General features: G+C 41.8%; 1 protein-coding gene across 1 annotated transcript in view; it reads left to right on the plus strand.

Moving 5' to 3' along the window:
* The window catches only part of APOLTP (apolipoprotein lipid transfer particle homolog), a 184,119-nt gene extending 175,542 nt beyond the window's left edge, over nucleotides 1–8,577 (plus strand). The window contains exon 72 of the mRNA XM_086375601.1: nucleotides 7,894–8,577. Coding sequence (XP_086231727.1) covers nucleotides 7,894–7,898 — 5 coding nt within the window. The 3' untranslated portion in view covers nucleotides 7,899–8,577. The remainder of the gene's footprint in view (nucleotides 1–7,893) is intronic.
* Nucleotides 8,578–22,306: the final 13,729 nt, after the last annotated feature.

Genomic DNA, 22,306 nt, shown 5'->3' on the forward strand with positions numbered 1-22,306 from the left:
CACTGTTTCCATTGTTTCCCCATCTATTTGCCATGAAGTGATGCCATAATCATGGACCAGATGCCGTGATCTTCATTTTTTGAATACTGAGTTTCAAGCCAGCTTTTTCACTCTTCTCTTTCACTTTCATCAAGAGGCTCTTTAGTTCTTCTTTGCCTTCTGCCATAAGGGTGGGGTCATCTGCATATCTGAGGTTATTGATATTTCTCCCAGCAATCTTGATTCCAGCTTGTGCTTTATCCAGCCTGGCATTTCACACAATGTACTCTGCATATAACTTAAATAAGCAGGGTGACAATATACAGGCTTGATGTACTCCTTTCCCAATTTGAAACCAGTCTGTTGTTCCACGTCCAGTTCTAACTGTTGCTTCTTGACCTACATACAGATTTCTCAAGAGGCAGGTAAGGTGGTCTGGTATTCCCATCTCTTGAAGAATTTTCCACAGTTTGTTGTGATCTACACAGCCAAAGATGGAGAAGCTCTATACAGTCAGCAGAAACAAGACCGGGAGCTGACTGTGACTCAGATCATGAACTCCTTATTGCCAAATTCAGACTGAAATTGAAGAAAGTGGAGAAAACCACTAGACCATTCAGGTATGACCTAAATCAAATCCCTTAGGACCACACAGTGGAAGTGAGAAATAGATTTAAGGGACTAGATCTGATACAGTGCATGATGAACTATGGATGGTGATTCATGACATTGTACAGGAGATAGGAATCAAGACCATCCCCAAGAAAAAGAAATGCAAAAAAGCAAAATGGCTGTCTGAGGAGGCCTTACAAATAGCTGTGAAAAGAAGGGAAGTGAAAAGCAAAGGAGAAAAGGAAAGTTATACCCATTTGAATACAGAGTTCCAAAGAATAGCAAGGAGAGATAAGAAAGCTTTCCTCAGCGATCAACACAAAGGAAAGAGGAAAACAACAGAATGGGAAAGACTAGAGATCTCTTCAAGAAAATTAGAGATACCAAGGGAACATTTCATGCAAAGATGGGCACAATAAAGGACAGAAATGGTATGGACCTAACAGAAGCAGAAGATATTAAGAAGAGGTGGCAAGAATACACAGAAGAACTGTACAAAAAAGATCTTCATGACCAAGATACTCACGATGGTGTGATCACTCACCTAGAGCCAGACATCCTGGAATGTGAAGTCAAGTGGGCCTTAGGAAGCATCACTACGAACAAAGCTAGTGGAGGTGATGGAATTCCAGTTGAGCTATTTCAAATCCTGAAAGATGATGCTATGAAAGTTCTGCACTCAATATGCCAGCAAATTTGGAGGACTCAGCAGTGGCCACAGGACTGGAAAAGGTCAGTTTTCATTCCAATCCCAAAGAAAGGCAATGCCAAAGAATGCTCAAACTACCGCACAGTTGAACTCATCTCACATGCTAGTAAAGCAATGATCAAAATTCTCCAAGCCAGGCTTCAGCAATACGTGAACTGTAAACTTCCAGATGTTCAAGCTGGTTTTAGAAAAGGCAGAGGAACCAGAGATCAAATTGCCAACATCTGCTGGATCATTAAAAAAGCAAGAGAGTTCCAGAAAAACATCTACTTCTGCTTTATTGACTATGCCAAAGCCTTTGACTGTGTGGATCACAATAAACTGTGGAAAATTCTGAAAGAGATGGGCATACTAGACCTCCTGACCTGCCTTTTAAGAAACCTATATGCAGGTCAGGAAGCAACAGTTAGAACTGGACACGGAACAACAGACTGGTTCCAAATAGGAAAAGGAGTACGTCAAGGTTGTATATTGTCACCCTGCTTAGTTTATATGCAGAGTACATCATGAAAAATGCTGGACTGGAGGAAGCACAAGCTGGAATCAAGATTGCCAGGAGAAATATCAATAACCTCAGATATGCAGATGACACCACCCTTATGGCAGAAAGTTAAGAAGAACTAAAGGAGCCTCTTGATGAAAGTGAAAGAGGGGAGTGAAAAAGTTGGCTTAAAGCTCAACATTCAGAAAACTAAGAGCATGGCATCCGGTCCCATCACTTCATAGCAAATAGATGGGGACATAGTGACTGACTATTTTTCTGGGCTCCAAAATCACTGCAGATGGTGACTGCAGCCATAAAATTAAAAGATGCTTACTCCTTGGAAAGTTATGACCAACCTTGACAGCATATTAAAAAGCAGAGACATTACTTTGTCAACAAAGGTCCATCTAGTCAAGGCTATGGTTTTTCCAGTGGTCATGTATGGATGTGAGAGTTGGACTATAAAGAAAGCTGAGCGCCAAATAATTGATGTTTTAGAACTGTGGTGTTGGAAAAGACTCTTGAGAGTCCCTTGGACTGCAAGGAGATCCAACCAGTCCATCCTAAAGGAGATCAGTCCTGGGTGTTCATTGGAAGGACTGATATTGAAGCTGAAACTCCAATACTTTGGCCACCTGATGCAAAGAGCTGACTCATTTGAAAAGATCCTGATGCTGGGAAAGATTGAGGACAGAAGGGGATGACAGAGGATGAGATGGTTGGATGGCATCACTGACTTGATGGACATGAGTTTGAGTATAGAACAATAAATGGATCAAAGTAGCTTTGTGAGAACCCTAGAAACTAGTTAAGCAGCAGCAACAACCAAGTGAGTGCCTGACTGAGAAAAAGTCTCACTCCAAACAGTAGGAAATTTCATGGCTTTTTTTTTTTTTGGTTGCCTTCCCCAGTACGCTGTCAGAGAAGGCAGTCGGTTCCTGGCTCCTGCTTTGGGGTGGAAGGAAACGAATGGAACTTGCTTGCAACGTGCTGACTTGTCTGGGACCTGCTGGGGCACAGGTTCCCGTCTCTGACTCAGTGGTGATGAGAAGGCTGGCATGGTTTGGGTATCATGTGGGTGGTTGCCGAAAGCAGGAGTAGGTGCTGCTGCCAGAGACAGCCGCCAAGAGTCTGCAGGCCTGCAGGTGACTGGGGGCACAATTATGGACAGACGGATACAATACTGTATCTAAATCCCTGAGAACTGGGGGTGAGACGGCTAGTCTGCTGGGAATCTGGAGTTAAAGCATACACAGACCGGCCTAGGGAAGATACACAGCTAGAAAGTATTTGAAAGAACCCTGAACTTTCATACCAGGATGCTTAGTGAAGGCCTTCCCCTGAACAGGGGCAGTCTGCAAAGAATGGGAGAGGTGGGTGTCTTTTCAAACGCCCCGTTCCAACAAAAGATGACAAGACATGCAAAGAAACAGGGAGACAGGGCCCATTCAGAGAAACGGAGTAAATCTCCAGAAACTCTCGAGAAATAGGCCTGTTCCTTACTGGTAGGTTTCAAAACAACTTCTTAAATATGCTCAACAAGCTGAAGGAGAAGAAAGATGGCAGACAACTAAGTGAAATCAGAAAAATAATATATGAGAAAAATGAGACTCTCAACAAAGAGGTAGAAATTATAATAAAGAAACAAGTTCAGGAGCTGAAAAATTGAATAATCTGAGCTGTCTTCAAGAGACTCACTTTAGATCTAAGGACACACATATGTAGAAAGTGAAAGGATTGGGGAAAAAGGTATTGCATATAAATAGTAACTGAAAGAGAGTACACTTCAATAATGGATAGAACAACCAAAGAGAAGATTAGTAAGGAAACAGAGAATTTGAATAACACTGCAGATCAACCAGACCTGACATATATATATATGGAACACTTCACCCAATAGCAGCATTGTTCTCAAATGTACATTGACCATTCTCCAGGTTAGGCCATAGAACAAGTCTTAATAAACCTCTAAAATTTCAAGTCATACACACTCTTTTTTAGTCACAAAGAAACCAGAAATAGCAGAAGGAAAAACCAGACAAATCATAAATTGTACAAAATTAACACACTCAAACACCCAATGGTAATCACAGGGTAAATTAGAAAATATCTTGAGACAAATGAAAACTATGGAATTGAGGAAGAGCAGTGCTAAGAAGGAAATGTATGGCTGTACATCCTTACATTACAAAAGGAGCTAAAATCAACAACCCAAGTTCTTAAGGATTCTTGAAAAGAAGAAATCAAACTCAAAGCTTGCAGAAAGAAGGAAATCCTAAAGATTAGTTCAGAGATAAATGAAGTAGAAAGTAGAAAAATGAAAGTCAATGAAACCAAAAGTGGTTTTTTTTTTAAGATCAACAAAATTGACAAATCTTTAGCTAGATTGACTAATTTAAAAAGAAGACCCAAGTAAGTGAAAATCTGAAGTGAAATCAGGAACATTACAACTGATTTTTATAGGACTAAAGAGGATTATGAAAGAGTACTGTGAACACTTGTATGACAAGTTGGACAATCAAGATGAAATGGATAAATTCCTAGAAACATATGACCTGCCACAACTGAATCTTCAAGAAATCTATAACTAGCAAGCAAGTTGAATCAGTAATCAAAAACCTCCTAGCAAAGGAAAGCCCAGGACCAGATGGCCTCTCTAGTGAATTCTACCGAGGATTTAGGGAATTGAAATCAAGCTTTCTCAAACTCTTACAAAAAGTTGAAGCAGAGGGATCATCTTTAAATCCATTTTATGAGGCCAGAATTATCTTGTTACCAAAGCCAGACAAGGACACTTCAAGAAAACTACAGAACAATATCCCTGATGAATACTGATGCAAAAATCCTCAAAAAAAAAAAAAAAAATACGGTTGGCCCTCTATACCTGTGAGTTCCACATCCACAGATTCAATCAACTATAGATTGAAAATATTTGAAAAAAAAGTCCGGAAAAGTTCCAAAAAGCAAATCTTGAAGTTGTTGCATGCTGGCAACTCTTTACATAGCATTTACATTGTATTTAGGTATTCTAAGTAACCTAGAGATTATTTAAACTATACGGGAGGATGTACATGGGCTGTATGCAAAAATTACATCATTTTATATAGGGGACTTGAGCATCCACAGATTTTGGTATCCATGGGAGGTCCTGGACTCAATTGGATACTGAGGGACAACTGTACTGGTGAACAGAATTCAAGAGCACATTGAAAGGATCATACATCATAACCAGGTGGGTTTACTCCTGAAATGCAACAATGGTTCAACACAGAAGATCAATGCAATGCACCATATTAACAGAATGACGGGAAAAAAACACACACTCATCTCTAAAGTTATATTAAAGCACTAACTCAAAAGAGATAAAATACATAAATATTAGAACTAAAACTATAAAACTCTTAGAAGGAGACATAAGGGGGGGGGGTCTCCCCTGGGGGTCCAGCAGTTAAGAATCTGCCTGCCACTGCAGGGGACACGGGTTTGATCCCTGCTCTGAGAAGATCCCACGTGGTGTGTGTAGCTAAGCCCGTGTGCTCGTCCTGCTCTGCAACAAGAGAAGCCACTGCAACGAGAAGTCTGTGCGCCACAAGTAGAGAAAGCTCATGTGCAGCAACGAAGACCCAACACAGCCAAAAATATAAATGAATCTTCAAAACGAGAATAAATAGACCGACTGGATGTCACCAAAATTAAAAAGTTCTGTGTGAGAAATGACACAATCAACAGAGTATAAAGACAGCTTGTGGAATGGGAGGAAATACTTGCAAATGATTATCTGATAGGGGATTAATATTCCAAATAGACAAAGAATATCTACAACTCAACAACAAAACCTGTTTAAAAGTTGGTCAAAGGACTTGACTAGACATTCCTCCAAACAGGATATACAAATGACCGATAAGTACGTGAGAAGATGCTCAGTATCACTCATCGTTCGGGAAATGTGAATCAAAATCACAATGAGATACAAATTCACACCCATGAGGGTGGCTACTGTCAAAAACTTAGAGAACAGCGTTAGCAAGGATATGAAGAAATCGGAACCATTGCGCACTGTTGGTGGCAATGTAAAATGGTGCCACCAATATGGAAAACAGCATGGCAGTTCCCCAAAAAATTAAAAATTAAATTACCATATGATCCAGTCATTCCACTTCTGGGTATAATGCCAGAAAAGAACTGAAAGTAGGGTCTCAAAGAGATGTTTGTACGACTATCAGAGCATCATTCTTCACAATAGCCATGAGTTTCAAGAACCCGAGTGTCCATCAACAACTGAATGGATAAGCAAAATATATGTTTATGTACAATGGAATATTATTCCGTCTTAAAAAGGAAGGCAATTATGACACAGCGCAGCCTGGCTGAACTAGGACATTGTGCTAAGTGAAACAGGCCAGTCACAAAGAGCCCAATACGCATGATTCCCCTTATATGAGGCACCTAAAGTTGTCAGATTCACAGAGACAGAACATAGGATGGTGGTTGCCATGAGCTGTTCTAAGGGGATAACGGGAGTTGTTTAATGGGGACAGTTTCAATTTTGCAAGATGAAAAGGGTTCCTGGGATGGGGGTTGATTGCACAACAAAGTGAAAGTAACTGAACGCTACTGACCTGTTGAGATGGTCAACTTTTTTGTTATGCGTATTTTGCCGCAACTAAAAACCTTTGAATGAGAAACTTTTACTTCATATGCTAGGCATGGTGATACAACTCTAAACTGTACTTACAACTGCTGTAATTATTAAGAAAAAAATAAATACACTTAAGGAGACAAAATTCTTAGAGCAAGAACCACAGTACAGACAATAGACACAAACGGGAATTCAGAAGTGGGTTTTTCCAACACAGGCTGTACATTCTGGCAGGGAACTAGAAACTATTAAAAGTACAATATCATGTCTGAAAAAGAACCAAAGATAGAATATCAACAGATGACAGAACAGGCATTCAGTAAGCTTCTCTAATGCTCATACTTTTCTTTTAAACATTCTCTTAGCAAATGAGGGCTGGGAGGGGCCTTCCTTAACCTGGTAACTTGGGGTATTTGGTACCCAGCCTTTAACATCATAGCTGATGGACAAACATCAGAAGCAGGTTGGCAAGGAGACAGACACTGTTGTCTCTGCTTTTATTTCGTATTGTATTGATGACCCCGTCACACAGAGACCAGAAAAAGAAAGTAACAGAGATTAAAACTCACCTGCTAGAACTCCCCCGGTGGTCCAGTGGCTAAGCCTCTGCATTCCCAATGCAGGGGGGCCCGGATTCAATCCCTGGCCAGGAAACTAGATCCTGCATGCTGCAACTAGAGATCCCGCGTGCTACAACCAAGATCACAGAGCCAGTGTGCTGCAACCAAGACCCGGCACAGTCAAAATTAATAAATATTAAAAAAAATTTTAAACTCACCTGCTGGTGGCACCTTGCTCAGAGAGGTGCAGAGGATTTGCCTGGGTCTGTGACCCCTTAAATTGAAGAAGTCCCTGCTTCAGAGTGAACTGGAACTCAAGGGGTAAGGCTGTGGCTCCTTCTGAAAGTGCAGAGAAGTCATCCAGAGGTCAATGAGTGTTCCAGAAACATCTGAATATCCCTGCTGCTTCCATGACCTGGATACCCTCTTTCCATCAGGATTCAGCTCCTAAACTCCCCCTTCACCAATCGACTAGATAGCTTAGTGGTGTCTGACTCTCTGCGACCCCCTGAACTGTAGCCCACCAGGGTCCCCTGTCCATGGGACTCTTCAGGCAAGAACACTGGAGTGGGTTCCCTTCTCCAGGAGATCTTCCTGACCCAGGGATGGAACCTGCATCTCCTGCGTTTCAGGCAGATTCTTTTACCCCCTTACCCACCAACTTTGGGTACATCATCTGTACTCCCAAAGCATCAGGTGCTGGGGTCTGGTCCTCTCTCAGGCTGGGAACCATCTCCCCATTAAAAGGGGGAGATACTATTTTAGTGGGGGCCACTTGAGGCCTGACCCTGCTGGGCCTGCAGTGTGCCAGGGGCTGTAACAAGAGCCTGCAGCCTGATTCCAGGAAACAGGGAGTTCCCTGTCCTCTGGGTCCACAAAGCCTTATACTTCTCTCCTCTTTTCTCTGCAGTTTGAGATTCTGCTTGAGGCAGCACCAGGCTTGCCAAAGATCTGAGACTTCCTCTCCTTCTGCCACAATTCCATCTCATCCAGTTACAATCTCATCTCATCCAGCAAGGTCAAGATTCTTGTCTGGGGTAGAATGATGAGCACAAAATACCAGGAAGTCAGAGAAGATCAGGACTGAGGTGGATCCAGGAAAGAAGGGCTGTTAGTGATTTTGAAATACCTCTGGGGGCGATGGAGCCCACATTGGTCTGGATAATTCTCCATCTTCCTCAACACCTGCCCTGTGATCCAGGAGACAGCCTGGCCCGCTGGATCCCGCTCTGGAGAGGGAACGCCACTTCAGAACTATTCTTGCCTGTGATATTTCTTCACTCGCCCGGCTGCTATTTCTGAAGCCTCTGCTGTATGAGTCAGGCTGCCCCGGGTCTTCCTAGCTTGGGATTGGCTTCCCCTGAGGCATGAGTTTCCTTGAGGGGAACGGATGGTCCCAAATCCCTTAATCAAAGCCTGGTTGGGTGCTTCCCTCTTGGCACAGATCCTGATTCTAAGGTTGAATGTTCCAGGGGACTGGTTTCCACAGAGCTGTGCTCTGGGCATTCAGCCCCCAAGGGTACAGCCTGCAGAGTTGTTCACTTACTTTGGGGGAAGGCGTTGCCCTTGAAAAATTAAAGCTGGCAGAATCCAAGCACACGTGTATTAGATTGGTGGAGTCAGCTGTTCCACTGGAGGGATGGGGTGGAGGGGGGAGGCGTGGATGGCTGTGAAACCTGTTCACCAGTAGGGGGCCCCCAGGACCCTCTCTACACCGAATCAAGAGTCCAGAGCAGTGGTGAGCTATCAGCCATAAGGCTCCGTGCTACCAGAAAGCCAGATGCTGGTTCTCAGCTGTCCTTGGCCTCCCCACATGCAATCCTCGGCACACAGCAGGTGCTCAGTGAAGTTTAGAAAGAGGAACTCAAGAGGGTTTTAGACTTTCCAGCAGTAAATGCAAATGGGGGATCTGGTCCTGCTCATTCCCACACTCTGGAGGGGATGCTGTGTTGCCATGGTTATTACAACCAGAAGACTCCAGAGTCCAAGCTCTGCTCTTCAAAACACGTTTGCTCGTCCCTCTGACTTTATAATAACCCAATGAGGTGTGGACGATCCCCGAGTACCAGAAGCAGCTGCAGCAACAGGGTCAGAGAGCCCAGGGCACGTACCCAAGGTCACACGACTAGCAGATGGCCAGGCTGGCGCTGATCTGGGCCCGTCTGCCCCAACCACAACCATCCGCCTTCCACTTCATGGGGGCCTTGTACCGTCTATGGGCATACCTCATTTCATTGCACTTTGCAGACACTGCGTTTTGGGGGCTTGGGAGGGTTGTTTACATTTTATGAATGGAAGGTTTGCAGCAGCCCTTTGTTGAGGAAATCTGTCAGTGCCATTTTCCTCAGAGCATCGCTCATTTGGTGTCTCTGTGTCACATTTTGGTAATTCTCACAATATTTCAGACTTTTTCATGATTATAATATGTGTTATGGTAATCTGTGATGTTACTACTACAACTAGCATTTTTTTTAAGCAATAATTAAGATATGCACACTGGTTTTTTAGAAACAATGGTATTGCACACTCAATAGACTACAGTATAAACATAACTATTATAAGCAGTGGAAAGCCAAAATGTTCCTGTGACTCACTTTATGTCAGTGGTCTGGAACTGAACCCAGACATCACCGAGGTGTGCCTACAGTCTGATCTTTACAAAAGAGTCAAATGAACTTCAGCTGTATCCCAAATCATAATGTGGAATGCTTGTTCATTTTTTCCTAAAAGGCATCAAAACAGGGACTTCCCCAGTGGTCCAGTGGCTAAGACTCCACGCTCCCAATGCAGGGAGCTGGGTTCAATCCCCCTGGTCAGGGAACTAGGCCACAACTGAGAGTCCGCATGCATGCTAAAGAGCTCACACGCCACAGTGAAGACCGAAGATCCTGTGTGCCCCAACTAAGACCTGGTGCAGCCAGATAAAAAAGATTTTTTTCAAATTATTATAAATACAAGGAAAAAAATAGACATCAAATGACCCAAAAGCCATCTCATGCCTGAACAGAAATGCACCCACTGAGGTGCTGTGTTGGGCCTTGGAACTCAGCCCTGGAGGAGGAGGGAAGGGGGCGATGGAAGGCAAACCTGGAGGCCGGCGCCCTGTAGGTTTCTAAATCTGTGCAATGGCTCAGGGAGTTCTGGCCCAGGAAGGAAACTGCAGAAAGACTTGCCAGCCTGCCTCCCCGCCCTGTCCCTCACACACTGACCAGGAACCTAGCAGTGGGCTGGGGGCACTGGGGGCACTGGGGGCCCTAGGACGGAACACAGTTCCTCCTTCTCCAGGCTGATTCAACACCAACACTTGGCAGTTTGTAGTGTGTGGGGGTGTGCATGCACATGTGTGGCATTTAGAAAAACAGGGAAGGATTCCATTAAAAATTACCTATAAATAGCGCATAAGCCACAACTATGGAGCCTGTGCTCTAAAGCCTCGAAGCCACAACTAATGAAGCCCAGGCGCACTAGAGCCTGCGCTCACGACAGGAGAAGCCACAGCAGTGAGTGGCCTGTGCACCACAACCAGAGAAAAAACAGAAAACCCATGCAGCAACAGAAACCTAGCACGGCCAAAACTCAAAAAAAAAAAAAAAATTTTTTTTTAATACCTATAAATGTTCATACCTACAGCCAACTAAGAGCAGGTCCAGGTAAATTCCTGTGAAATTGACTCTCCATGAGATAATCTGGTAAAGGGTCAGAGAAGGCAATTCAAAAACTGACAAGTAAACATTAGGCAGAACATTTAACATTACTGGAAATCAAATGTGAATGAGAACAATAATCATAACCTAATTTATTACATTATAAAATAGATACATAAATAATAATACCCAGAACTGTTGAGGCTGTCAGCAAAACCCCTCCCCTCAAATTCTGTAAAGGGCAGTTTCAGTTACGAACAACCTCAGTAGCAGGTTTTGAAAGTCTTAAAACTATTCTTTCCTTTGACCTAATAAGCCCACTCCTGGGCCTTTATCCAAAACGAGGGAGTGAAAGGAGATAAATGATTCCAAAAGATTTCAAAATAATTTTATTACTCAAGATAATAAAAATTAAAGACAGCCAACAGAGAAATTTTTTTTAACTTGTAATATATTGCAAACACTATCTTGAACTCATTTGTCAAAAAGTTCAGCATCAGGCAGTGTCTTAACATAAAAAAGAATTAGCTTCCAAGTAAAGCAGAAGAGTGCATAAAAATCTGTAATAATAATGACTGCATATGGACAAAAGCTGGTAAGGAATAGAAGAAAATGGAAACTCCATATAGGAAGGGCATGACATGTAGCTGTTTTTTTTTTTTTTTAAGTTAATTTGATTATTTTTCTTTTAAAATTATCTTTATAATTATTATGATGCTTTTTGTCCCTGAGAGTTTTTAAAGGTTAAAAAGGAAGGAAGGAAGAAGACAGAAAGCAACCCAATTGTCCATCAGTGAATAAACAGATTTTAAAAGTGGTCTCTCCTTAACAAGATTAGAAACCAATCACAAGAAAAAAAAAAAAACTAAAAAAATAAACCAACACGAACACATGCAGGCTAAACAATATGCTATGAAACCACCAACGGATCACTAAAGATATCAAAGAGGAGATCAAAGAATACCTAGAGACAAATGAATATATGATGATTCAAAATCTGTGGGACATAGCAAAAGCAGTTCTAAGAGGGAAGTTTATAACAGTATAATCTTACCTCAGGAAACTAGAAAAATCCCAAATAAACAACCTACCCTCACACCAAAAGCAACTAGAGAAAGAAGAACAAACAAAACTCAAAGTTAGCAGAACAAAAGAAATCATAAAGATGAGAGCAGAAATAAATGAAATAGAGATGAAGAAAGCAATAGAAAAGATCAATGAAACTAAAAGCTGGTTCTTTGAAAAGATAAACAAAATTGATAAACCTTTAGCTAGACTCATCAAGAAAAAAAAGGACAGAGCTCAAATCAATAAAATTGGAAATGAAAAAGGAGAAGTTACTACAGACACCACAGAAATACAGAAGACCATGAGAGGAAAATAAAAAGGACAACTTAGAGGAAATGGGACAAATTCTCAGGAAGGTGTATACAATCTTCCAAAATGAATGAGGAATAAACAGAAAATATGAACAGACCAATCACAAGCAAAAGGATCGCTGGTGGCTCAGATGGTAAAGAATCTGCCTGCAATGTGGGAGACCTAGGTTTGATCCCTGGGTTGGGAAGATCCTCTGCAGAGGGGAATGGCAACCCACCCCAGTATTCTTGCCTGGAGAATTCCATGGACCGAGGCAGGCTGGCGGGCTAAAGTCCATGGGGTCACAAAGAGTCAGACACAACTGAGCAACTAACACACAATCACAAGCACTGAAATTGAAACTGTGATTAAAAAATTCCCAACAAACAAAAGTCTAGGACCAGATGGCTTCACAGGCGAATCCTATTAAACATTTAGAGAAGAGCCTATCCTTCTGACACACATATCCTTCTGAAAATATTTCCAAAAACTGCAGATGAAGGAACACTCCCAAACTCATTCTACAAGGCCCTGATACCTAAACCAAACAAAGATATCACACAGAAAATTACATGCCAACATCACTGATGAACATAGCTGCAACAATCCTCAACAAAATGCAGCAAATGGAATCCAACAACACATTAAAAGGACCATACACCATTATCAAATGGGGCTTATCCAGGGATGCAAGGATTTTTCTTTTTTTATTTTATACTGGAGTACAGATGATTAATACTGTTGTGATAGTTTCAAGTGGACAGGAGAGGGACTCAGCCATACATATACATGTATCCATTCTCCTTCAAACTCCCCCCCATTCAGGCTGCCACATAATAGTGATCAGATTTCCCTTATATGCAGAATCTACAAAGAAACCATACCAATGAACTTATTTATAAAACAGAAACAGACTCACAGACATAGAGAATGAACTTATGGTTACCAGGAGAAAGGATGGGGGAAGGGATGGTTAGGAAGTTTGGGATAGACACGCAAGGATTTTTCAATATCTGCAAATCAATTAGTGTGATTCAACACATTAACAAATTGAAAAATAAAAACCATATGATCATCTCAATAGATGCTTTTGACAAAATTCAACAGCCACTTATGATTAAAAAAAAAAACTCTCCAGAAGGTGGGCATAAAGGGAACCTATCTCAACATAATAAAGGTCATATATGATAAACTCACAGCTAATATCATACTCATAAAGATCATATATGACAAATTCACAGCTAATATCATACTCATAATATCATAGTGAAAAACTGAAAGTATCTCCTCTAAGATCAGGAACAAGACAAAGGATGTTCATTCTCACCACTTTTATTCAACATAGTTTGGAAGTGCTAGCCACAGCAATCAGAGAAGAAAAAGAAACAAAAGGATCCAAACAGGAAAAGAAGTAAAACTGTGACTGTCTGCAGATGACACGATGCTATTCACAGAAAACCCTAAAGAGGCCACCAGAAAACCACTAGAGCTCAATGAACTTGATAAAGACGCAAGGTATAATGTTAACACACAGAAATCTCTTGCATTTCTATACCCTTTCAATATGAAAGATCAGTAATTCAGGAAACAATTGCATTTATCACTGCAACAGAAAGAATAAATACTTAGGAATAAACCTACCTAAGGAGGCAAAAGACATGTACTCATAACACAGTACAGATACTCATGAAAAAAGTCACAGACAACACAGATAAAGAGATATACCATATTCTCGGATTGGAATAATCAATATTGTGAAAATGATTACACTACCCAAAGCCATCTACAGATTGAATGCAATCACTATCAAATTACCAACAGAATTTGTCACAGAAATAGAACAAACAATTTTTACCATTTGTGTGGAAACACAAAAGACCCTGAATAGCCCAAATAATCTTGAGAAAGAAAAACAGGGACTTTCCTTTGGTCCAGTGGTTAAGACTCCATACTTCCACTGCAGGGGGCATGGGTTTGATCCCTGGTTTGGGAACTGAGGTCCTGTGTGCCACAGCCAAGAACAAATGACAACAACAACAAACAGAGCTGGAAAAATCAGGCTCTCTCACTTCAGACTATACGACAAAAATACAGTAATCAAAACAGTATGGTACTGGCACAAAAACAGAAATAGAGACGAATGGAACAGGACAGAAGCCCAGAGACAAGCCCATGCTCCTGCGGTCACCTAGTCTATAACAAAGGAGGTAAGAATACACAACGGAGAGAAAACAGTCTCTGCAATAAGTGGTGCTGGGAAAACTGGACAGCTACATGTAATCAGAATGAAATTAGAACACTCCCTAGCATCATACACAAAGATAAACTCAAAATGGATTAAAGATCTAGATGTAAAGCTGGACATTATAAAACTCTTAGAGGAAAACATAGGCAGAACACTCAACACAAATCACAGATCTTTTTTGATCCACCTCCTAGAGTAATGAAAAAGCAAAAATAAACAAATGGGACTTGATTAAACTTAAAAGCTTTAGCACAGCAAAGGAAACCATAGACAAAACAAAAAGACAACTTACAGAACAGGAGAAAATATTTGCAAATGAAGTGACCAACAAGGGGTTAAATCTCCAAAATATACAAACAGCTCATGCAGCTCAATTAAAAAAAAAAAACAAAAAAACAATCAAAAACATAGGCAGAAGATCTAAATAGATATTGCTCCAAAGAAGACATACAGATAGCAAGAAATACCAAAAAGCACACGAAAAGACATTCAACACTGCTAATTATTAGAGAAATGCAACTCAAAACTACAATGAAGTACCACCTCAGGGACTAGTCAGGATGACCACCATCAAAAAGTCTACCAAAAATAAACACTGGAGAGGATATGGAGAAAAGGGAATCCTCCTACACTGTTGGTGGGAATGTAAATTGGTACACCCAATATGGAGAACAGTATAGAGGTTCCTCAAAAAACTAAAAATAGAGCTATCATATGATCCTGAAATCCCACTCCTGGGCATATATCTGGAGAAAACCAAGATACACGCACTCCAATGTTCAATGCAGCTGCTGCTACTGCTAAGTCGCTTTAGTCGTGTCCGACTCTGTGCAACCCCATAGACGGCAGCCCACCAGGCTCCCCTGTCCCTGAGCTTCTCCCGGCAAGAACACTGGAGTGGGTTGCCATTTCCTTCTCCAATGCATGAAAGTGAAAAGTGAAAGTGAAGTCGCTCAGTCGTGTCCGACTCTTAGCAACCCCGTGGACTGCAACCCACCAGGCTCCTCCGTCCATGGGATTTTCCAGACAAGAGTACTGGAGTGGGGTGCCATTGCCTCCTCCGGTTCAGTGCAGCACTTATTTACAATAGCCAAGATATGGAAGCAACCTAAACGTCCATCAACAGATGAATGGATAAAGATGTGGTATATTACTGAATATTACTCAGGCATAAAAAGGAATTAAATGATGCCATTTGCAGCAACGTGGATGGACCTAGAGATTATCACACTAAGTCAGAAAGAGAAACACAAATACCATATGATGTCACTTATATGTGGAATCTAAAAAGGATACAAATGAACTTATTTACAAAACAGACCCACAGATTTGGAAAACAAACTTCTGGTTACCAAAAGGTAAAGTTGGTGGGGCAGGGATAAATTAGGGGGCTGGAATTAACATATATGCACCGTGTGTGTATATGCGCACACACGTGCTCAGGCATATCTGACTCTCTGTGACCCTGTAACCTGCAGGGCTCCTCCATCCACGTGATTCTCCAGGCAAGAGTGCTGGAGTAGGTTACCATTGCCTCCTCCAGGGCATCTTCCTGACTGAGGGATCAAACCAGCATCTCCTGCCTTGACAGGTGGATTCTTTACCTCTGAGCCACCATATATTCACTACTATATATAAAACAAGTAATCAACAAGACCTACTGTATGTCACAGGGACCTCTACTCAACACTCTGGAATAATCTAGAGGGGAAAAGCATCTAAAAAAAGAATAGATATACGTACATGTAAAGCTAAATCATTTTGCTGCAGACCCGAAACTAACACAACTGCCTTCAGCTCAAAACAACAGTTATACCTAAGTGGCAGATTTTGGGGTGGCACGTTTGCTCCCCTTCACCGCTCAGTCCCCTTCTTGCCGTCTGTGGGGTTATGACCACATTAAAGGATGGCCATTGTTTAAGGAGGAGTCTGAGTTTTACAACAGAAGTGGAAGAGAAAAAGCAGTTCATGTGGACCCTTGTCAAAGTGAGGAGGAGAGCTGACCCACTCAACCCACATCTTAGGAAAACCTGAGTCAGCTTTTATTACCTAATCTCACTTCTCAATTATTTTAAAGATGGGGAAGGAGTGGGTGGAAATGAGGTCATGCTGAAGCACTCTGGCCTGTAAACTTGGAATTCAGCTTCCCAGAGAGGAGCAAGATCCCTGGCTGTCCAATAAAGGATGCTTTCCAGTGAGTTCCTGCTGACTCAGGGCATCTGGGATGTGATGTGTGTCTTATTTTATTTCTCCCTGGAAGCATGTATGCATTCTCCGAATGTCAAAGTTCTCACAAATTGATAAATGAACAGAAAAATGACAACCTTAAGTCAATCCAGGGGGACTGGTGGGGAGAGGGGTTGAGCTGGTCAAGATGAAAAGGGGACTGTCAAGGCTGACTATGTAAACAAATCTGAAAACTCAAGAGCAGATGGATATTATCTAGGGGAAAAAATAACGTGTGTGCATGTTCAGTCATGTTCAGCTCTTTGCAACCCCATGGACAGCAGTCTGTCAGGCCCCTCTGTCTATGGAATTTTCCAGACAACAATACTGGAGCAGGGTACATTTCCCTCTCTGGGGTATCTTCCTGACCCAGGGGTCAAACCCTCATCTCTTGTGTCTCCTGCATTGGCAGGTGGGTTATTTACCACTTGGGAAGCCCTAGGTACCAACAAGCACCAAGGGAGAAAATATCTAACTAGACCAGAAGAAACTGAGAAAGTTGTTAAAAAAGATACCAGCATCCCCAAAGCCCCCATGGTGGGAGTGGGGAGAAGGGACCCTGACCTCAGGCCGGGATGCTTTCCCAGGTGAAATCAGCCAGTTTAAAAGCTAACGTCCACTCTCTGTAAACTGCTCCAGTGCCTAGAAGAAGAAATACCTCCAAATTCTTTATCAGGAATCTGTTGAGGCCAAAACCCAACCACTATAGCACAACAAAGGAAAGCCACAGGCCAACCTCATTTATGTAAAAAAAAAAAAAATCAATGCAAAACTCCAAAATAAAATATTAGCAAATAAAACCCACAGGATCATTGAAAGGGAAAAAGTCACCAGAAACAGGTGAGACTTGTATGATATAACAAGGAAGTTTTGATATTAGGACATATTTTAATTCACTTTACATTAATATATTAAAGAAGAAAAATCATGATCTGTAATAGATGTTAAAAGGCATTTGACAGCATTTATCATTTAAAAACAAAATCTTTTATCAAATTAGAAAAGGTATACTTCTAATTTGAGATATCTAATTAACATATCATTAGCAAGATAAAATTATACACACAGACACACACACGCGTGCACCGAGCCCCCAAATCAGACTCATCTGTAATAACTCAAAGCAACAGAAGTCTCCATGAGACTCTGGCACAAAACAATGCCCTGCACAACTGCTTTGTATGAGGTTTCTAGCTGATGAAAGTAGGCAAGAGAGAGAAAAAAAAAAGGAAGCCCTTTAAGAAGAAAGGAAGAGGTCAAATAATTATGTTTACTCTGGAAAAATTCAAGGGAGGCAACCAGAAAAGCTGGCAGGCAGTGAGAGATTTCTCTAGGGGGTCAGACACAGAAGTAACCTACCAAAACACCTAGCCTTCCTATGCATAAACAGCAAGCACATGGAAAAGTTAGGAAAATATTCCACTTACAAGAATCAGTTCAGTTCAGTTCAGTCACTCAGTCATGTCTGATTCTTTGTGGCCCCATGAATCACAGCACGCCAGGCCTCCCTGTCCATCACCAACTCCCGGAGTTCACTCAGACTCACGTCCATCGAGTCAGTGATGCCATCCAGCCATCTCATCCTCTGTCGTCCCCTTCTCCTCCTGCCCCCAATCCCTCCCAGCATCGAAGTCTTTTCCAATGAGTCAACCCTTCGCATGAGGTGGCCAAAGTACTGGAGTTTCAGCTTTAGCATCAGTCCTTCCAATGAACACCCAGGACTGATCTCCTTTAGAATGGACTGGTTGGATCTCCTTGCAGTCCAAGGGACTCTCAAGAGTCTTCTCCAACACCACACTTCAAAAGCATCAATTCTTCGGTGCTCAGCCTTCTTCACAGTCCAACTCTCACATCCATACATGACCACTGGGAAAACCATAGCCTTGACTAGATGGACCTTTGTTGGCAAAGTAATGTCTCTGCTTTTCAATATGCTATCTAGGTTGGTCATCACTTTCCTTCCATGGAGCAAGCATCTTTTAATTTCATGGCTGCAATCACCATCTGCAGTGATTTTGGAGCTCCAAAAAATAAAGTCTGACACTGTTTCCCCATCTATTTGCCATGAAGTGATGGGACCAGATGCCATCATCTTAGTTTTCTGAATGTTGAGCTTTAAGCCAACTTTTTCACTCTCCTCTTTGACTTTCATCTGCCATAAGGGTGGTGACATCTGCATATCTGAGGTTATTGATATTTCTCCCAGCAATCTTGATTCCAGCTTGTGCTTCTTCCAGCCCAGCGTTTCTCATGATGTACTCTGCATAGAAGTTAAATAAGCAGGGTGATAATATACAGCCTTGACGTACTCCTTTTCCTATTTGGAACCAGTCTGTTGTTCCATGTCCAGTTCTAAGTGTTGCTTCCTGAACTGCATATAGGTTTCTCAAGAGGCCAGTCAGGTGGTCTGGTATTCCCATCTCTTTCAGAATTTTCCACAGTTTATTGTGATCCACACAAAGGCTTTGGCATAGTCAATAAAGCAGAAATTGATGTTTTTCTGGAACTCTCTTGCCTTTTCAATGATCCAGCAGATGTTGGCAATTTGATCTCTGGTTCCTCTGCCTTTTCTAAAACCAGCTTGAACATCTGGAAGTTCACAGCTCATGTATTGCTGAAGCCTGGCTTGGAGAATTTTGAGCATCACTTTACTAGAGTGTGAGATGAGTTCAACTGTGCGGTAGTTTGAGCATTCTTTGGCATTGCCTTTCTTTGGGATTGGAATGAAAACTGACTTTTTCCAGTCCTGTGGCCACTGCTGAGTTTTCCAAATTTGCTGGCATATTGAGTGCAGCACTTTCACAGCATCATCCTTCAGGATTTGAAATAGCTCAACTGGAATTCCATCACCTCCACTAGCTTTGTTCGTAGTGATGCTTTCTAAGGCCCACTTGACTTCACATTCCAGGATGTCTGGCTCTAGGTGAGTGATCACACCATCGTGAGTATCTTGGTCATGAAGATCTTTTTTGTACAGTTCTTCTGTGTATTCTTGCCACCTCTTCTTAATATCTTCTGCTTCTCTTACAAGAATAACCCCCTAATAAATCTCCAAGCAATAAGTGCACAAACATGTGCACAACCTATGTGAAGAACTCTATAAAAGCTGGGAGGGAGGTAAAACACTTCAAATGCAAAGAAAGCTGTGCTGCCTATGTTCCAGTTTAGAAAGGTTCAACACTAGAGAGATGGAACTATCAATACTAGTTGTTAGGGAATGGTGGGATTGGAACCCTCACACATGCTGGAGGGAATGTAAGATGGTGTGGTCACCGTAGGAAACTAACAATTTCTTAAAAAGTTAACAATATATTTACCATATGGCTCAACAGTTCCACTTCTAGGTATCTTACCCCAGAGAAATGAAAACATACACTTAGACGAAGACAGTGCACACAGCCCCATCAGCTGCTCAGTGAATGAACAAACTGGGGCATGGCCACACATGGGGTGTGCTTAGTCGCTCAGTCATGCCCAACTCTTTGCGACCCCACGGACTCCCACCAGCCTCCTTTGTCCAGGGGTTCTACAAGCAAGAATACTGGAGTGGGTTGCCATTTCCTTCTCCAAGGGATCTTCCCAACCCAGGGATCGAACCCAAGTCTCCCGCATTGCAGGCGAATTCTTTACCATCTGAGCCGATGCACATAAAAGGAACACAGATGAATCTCAAAAACATTATGCCAAGGGAAAGAGAGATGCAAAAGACCACATATTGTATGATTCCATTCATATGAAATGTCCAGAAAAGGAAACTAGACAGAAAGAGAACACCGGTTGGTTGCTGCCTGGACCTGAGGGGGAGGAACAGGAAGTGGCTGCAGATGGGCACAGAGACATCTTCTTGGGTCATGAAAAGTTTCTCAAATACGTAAAGATGGCAGCACAACTCTAAATTCACTAGACATCATTGTGATGTACACTTAAAATAAGTGATTTTTATTGTTAAAAAATAAAGCCATTAAGACTTCCCTGGTTGGTACAGTGGATAAGAATCTGCCTGCAGATGAAAGGGACATGGGTTCAGTTCCTGGTCGTGCACCGCAACTACTGAGCCCATGGGCAGCAACTCCTGAGTCGGGAGCCTAGAGGCTGTGCTCTGCACCAGAGAGAAGCCGCTGCAGCGAGAAGCCCTGGCACGTAAAGAATAGCCCCCACTCACTGCAACTAGAGAAAGCCTGTGTGCAGCAGCAAAGACTCAGCACAGCCAAAAATAAACAAATAAATTTAAAAAATAAAAAAGCCATTGAAAATAATTGAAAAATTAACTTCATAAATTTAACAGAGAATAACACAATCTCAATAAAAATATCAGACAGGGACATACGTACATGTCTATATATATGTTTGTGCATATTTTTTTAAACTAGACAAGCTGATTCTAAAGTTGATGAAATTTTAAACAACAACCAGAAATTTTCTGAAAACAACAATGAAGAAAAACTAATCCCAATAGGTAGGAAATCAGATTATACTGCAATAATTAAAACAATTTCATACCAACAAATACACATGGATGTATATTTATACATATGTATAACAAATCAGTGGCACAGAAGAAAATGCCAAATACCCTACGAAACTAATAAATTCAGGAATTTATTATGCCACTAAAGACTTCAAAGCCAGAGGTGGGGTGGGCATTCTCTAGTTATTGGTATTAGAACAACTGGGCAGCATGTGGGGAAACATTGTTAGGACCCTCTATGTTATTCCTTCCACCAAAATGAATTCTGAATAGAAGATTTAAACACAAAAGGTTAAATAGTAAAAGTACTAGAAGAAATTTTTTAAACCATCTCTTGTTAGGAAAGTCCTTTCTAAGCATGACTCAAAACCCAGAAATCCCATTTATACACAATCTAATAAAAAGTTTTAAAAGTCTGCAGGGCCAGCCCCAAAGGATTATCCTCCCCCGTGTCATGTGCTGTGTGCTCAGTCATGTCTGACTCTTTGTGACCCTGTGGACTGTAGCCCTCCAGGCTCCTCTGTCCCTGGGATTCTCCAGGCAAGAGTACTGGAGTGGGTTGCCATGCCCTCCTCCAGGGGATCATCCCAACATAGGGATTGAACCCGTGTCTCTTACATCTCCTATATTGTGGGAGGATTCTTTACCCACTCAGCCTCCTGGGAAGCCCCCCGCCTGTCATAAGCAACTCAAAAACTAAGCAGAATATATAAAACAATTGCTTGCAGGAATCGGGCAGTGCAGCACAGAGCTGCAATCCTTGAGAGAAGGGAAGTTCTTGAGATGAAATCTCACCACAGCTTTCTTTGGAAAGGAGCACTTTTCAGACTGCTGAGTGAGGATGTATAGCTTACATAGAAAGCAGCAGTCTTGCTAACTGGAGGAAAGGGAGATCAGAGTTCAAGGATGTTAGGGTATTTTGGACTTGTGCGACAAGGCACAGGAGGGGAAGGAGTCACACAGAAATCTGCAAGGAGGATCCTTAGATCCTTGACTAAATCCTAAACTGCATCGGCACATACTGAGACCCTGTGAGGTGTAATGGAAAACCCATTCTAGCAAAGCTGAAAACCAAGCCTTGACAGGGTCAAGGGTGATCAGCCAGCCAGTGATTTAACTGTCTGTAAGAACAAAACTCAATATTCTTTAGGGAAATAATATATCTGGAATTTTTACATGTTATCCACAAAGCTTAGCATACAATTCAAATTACTAGCTCTGTGAAATAGGAACACACTGTTAATAACAGTAGATCCATGCATGACCCAGAAGTTGGAATTAGCAGATATATATAGGTGTGCTAGGACTTTAAAATGTGTTAAAGAATCTAGAGGTAAAACAAGACAATGGGTGAAAATTAAAAAAGAGAAAATGGAAACTC

The sequence above is a fragment of the Bos grunniens genome, chromosome 25, assembly GCF_055505025.1.
Source record: "Bos grunniens cultivar Pamir isolate PY7600 chromosome 25, Bosgru_T2T1.0, whole genome shotgun sequence".
In the NCBI taxonomy this organism is placed as follows: domain Eukaryota; kingdom Metazoa; phylum Chordata; class Mammalia; order Artiodactyla; family Bovidae; genus Bos; species Bos grunniens.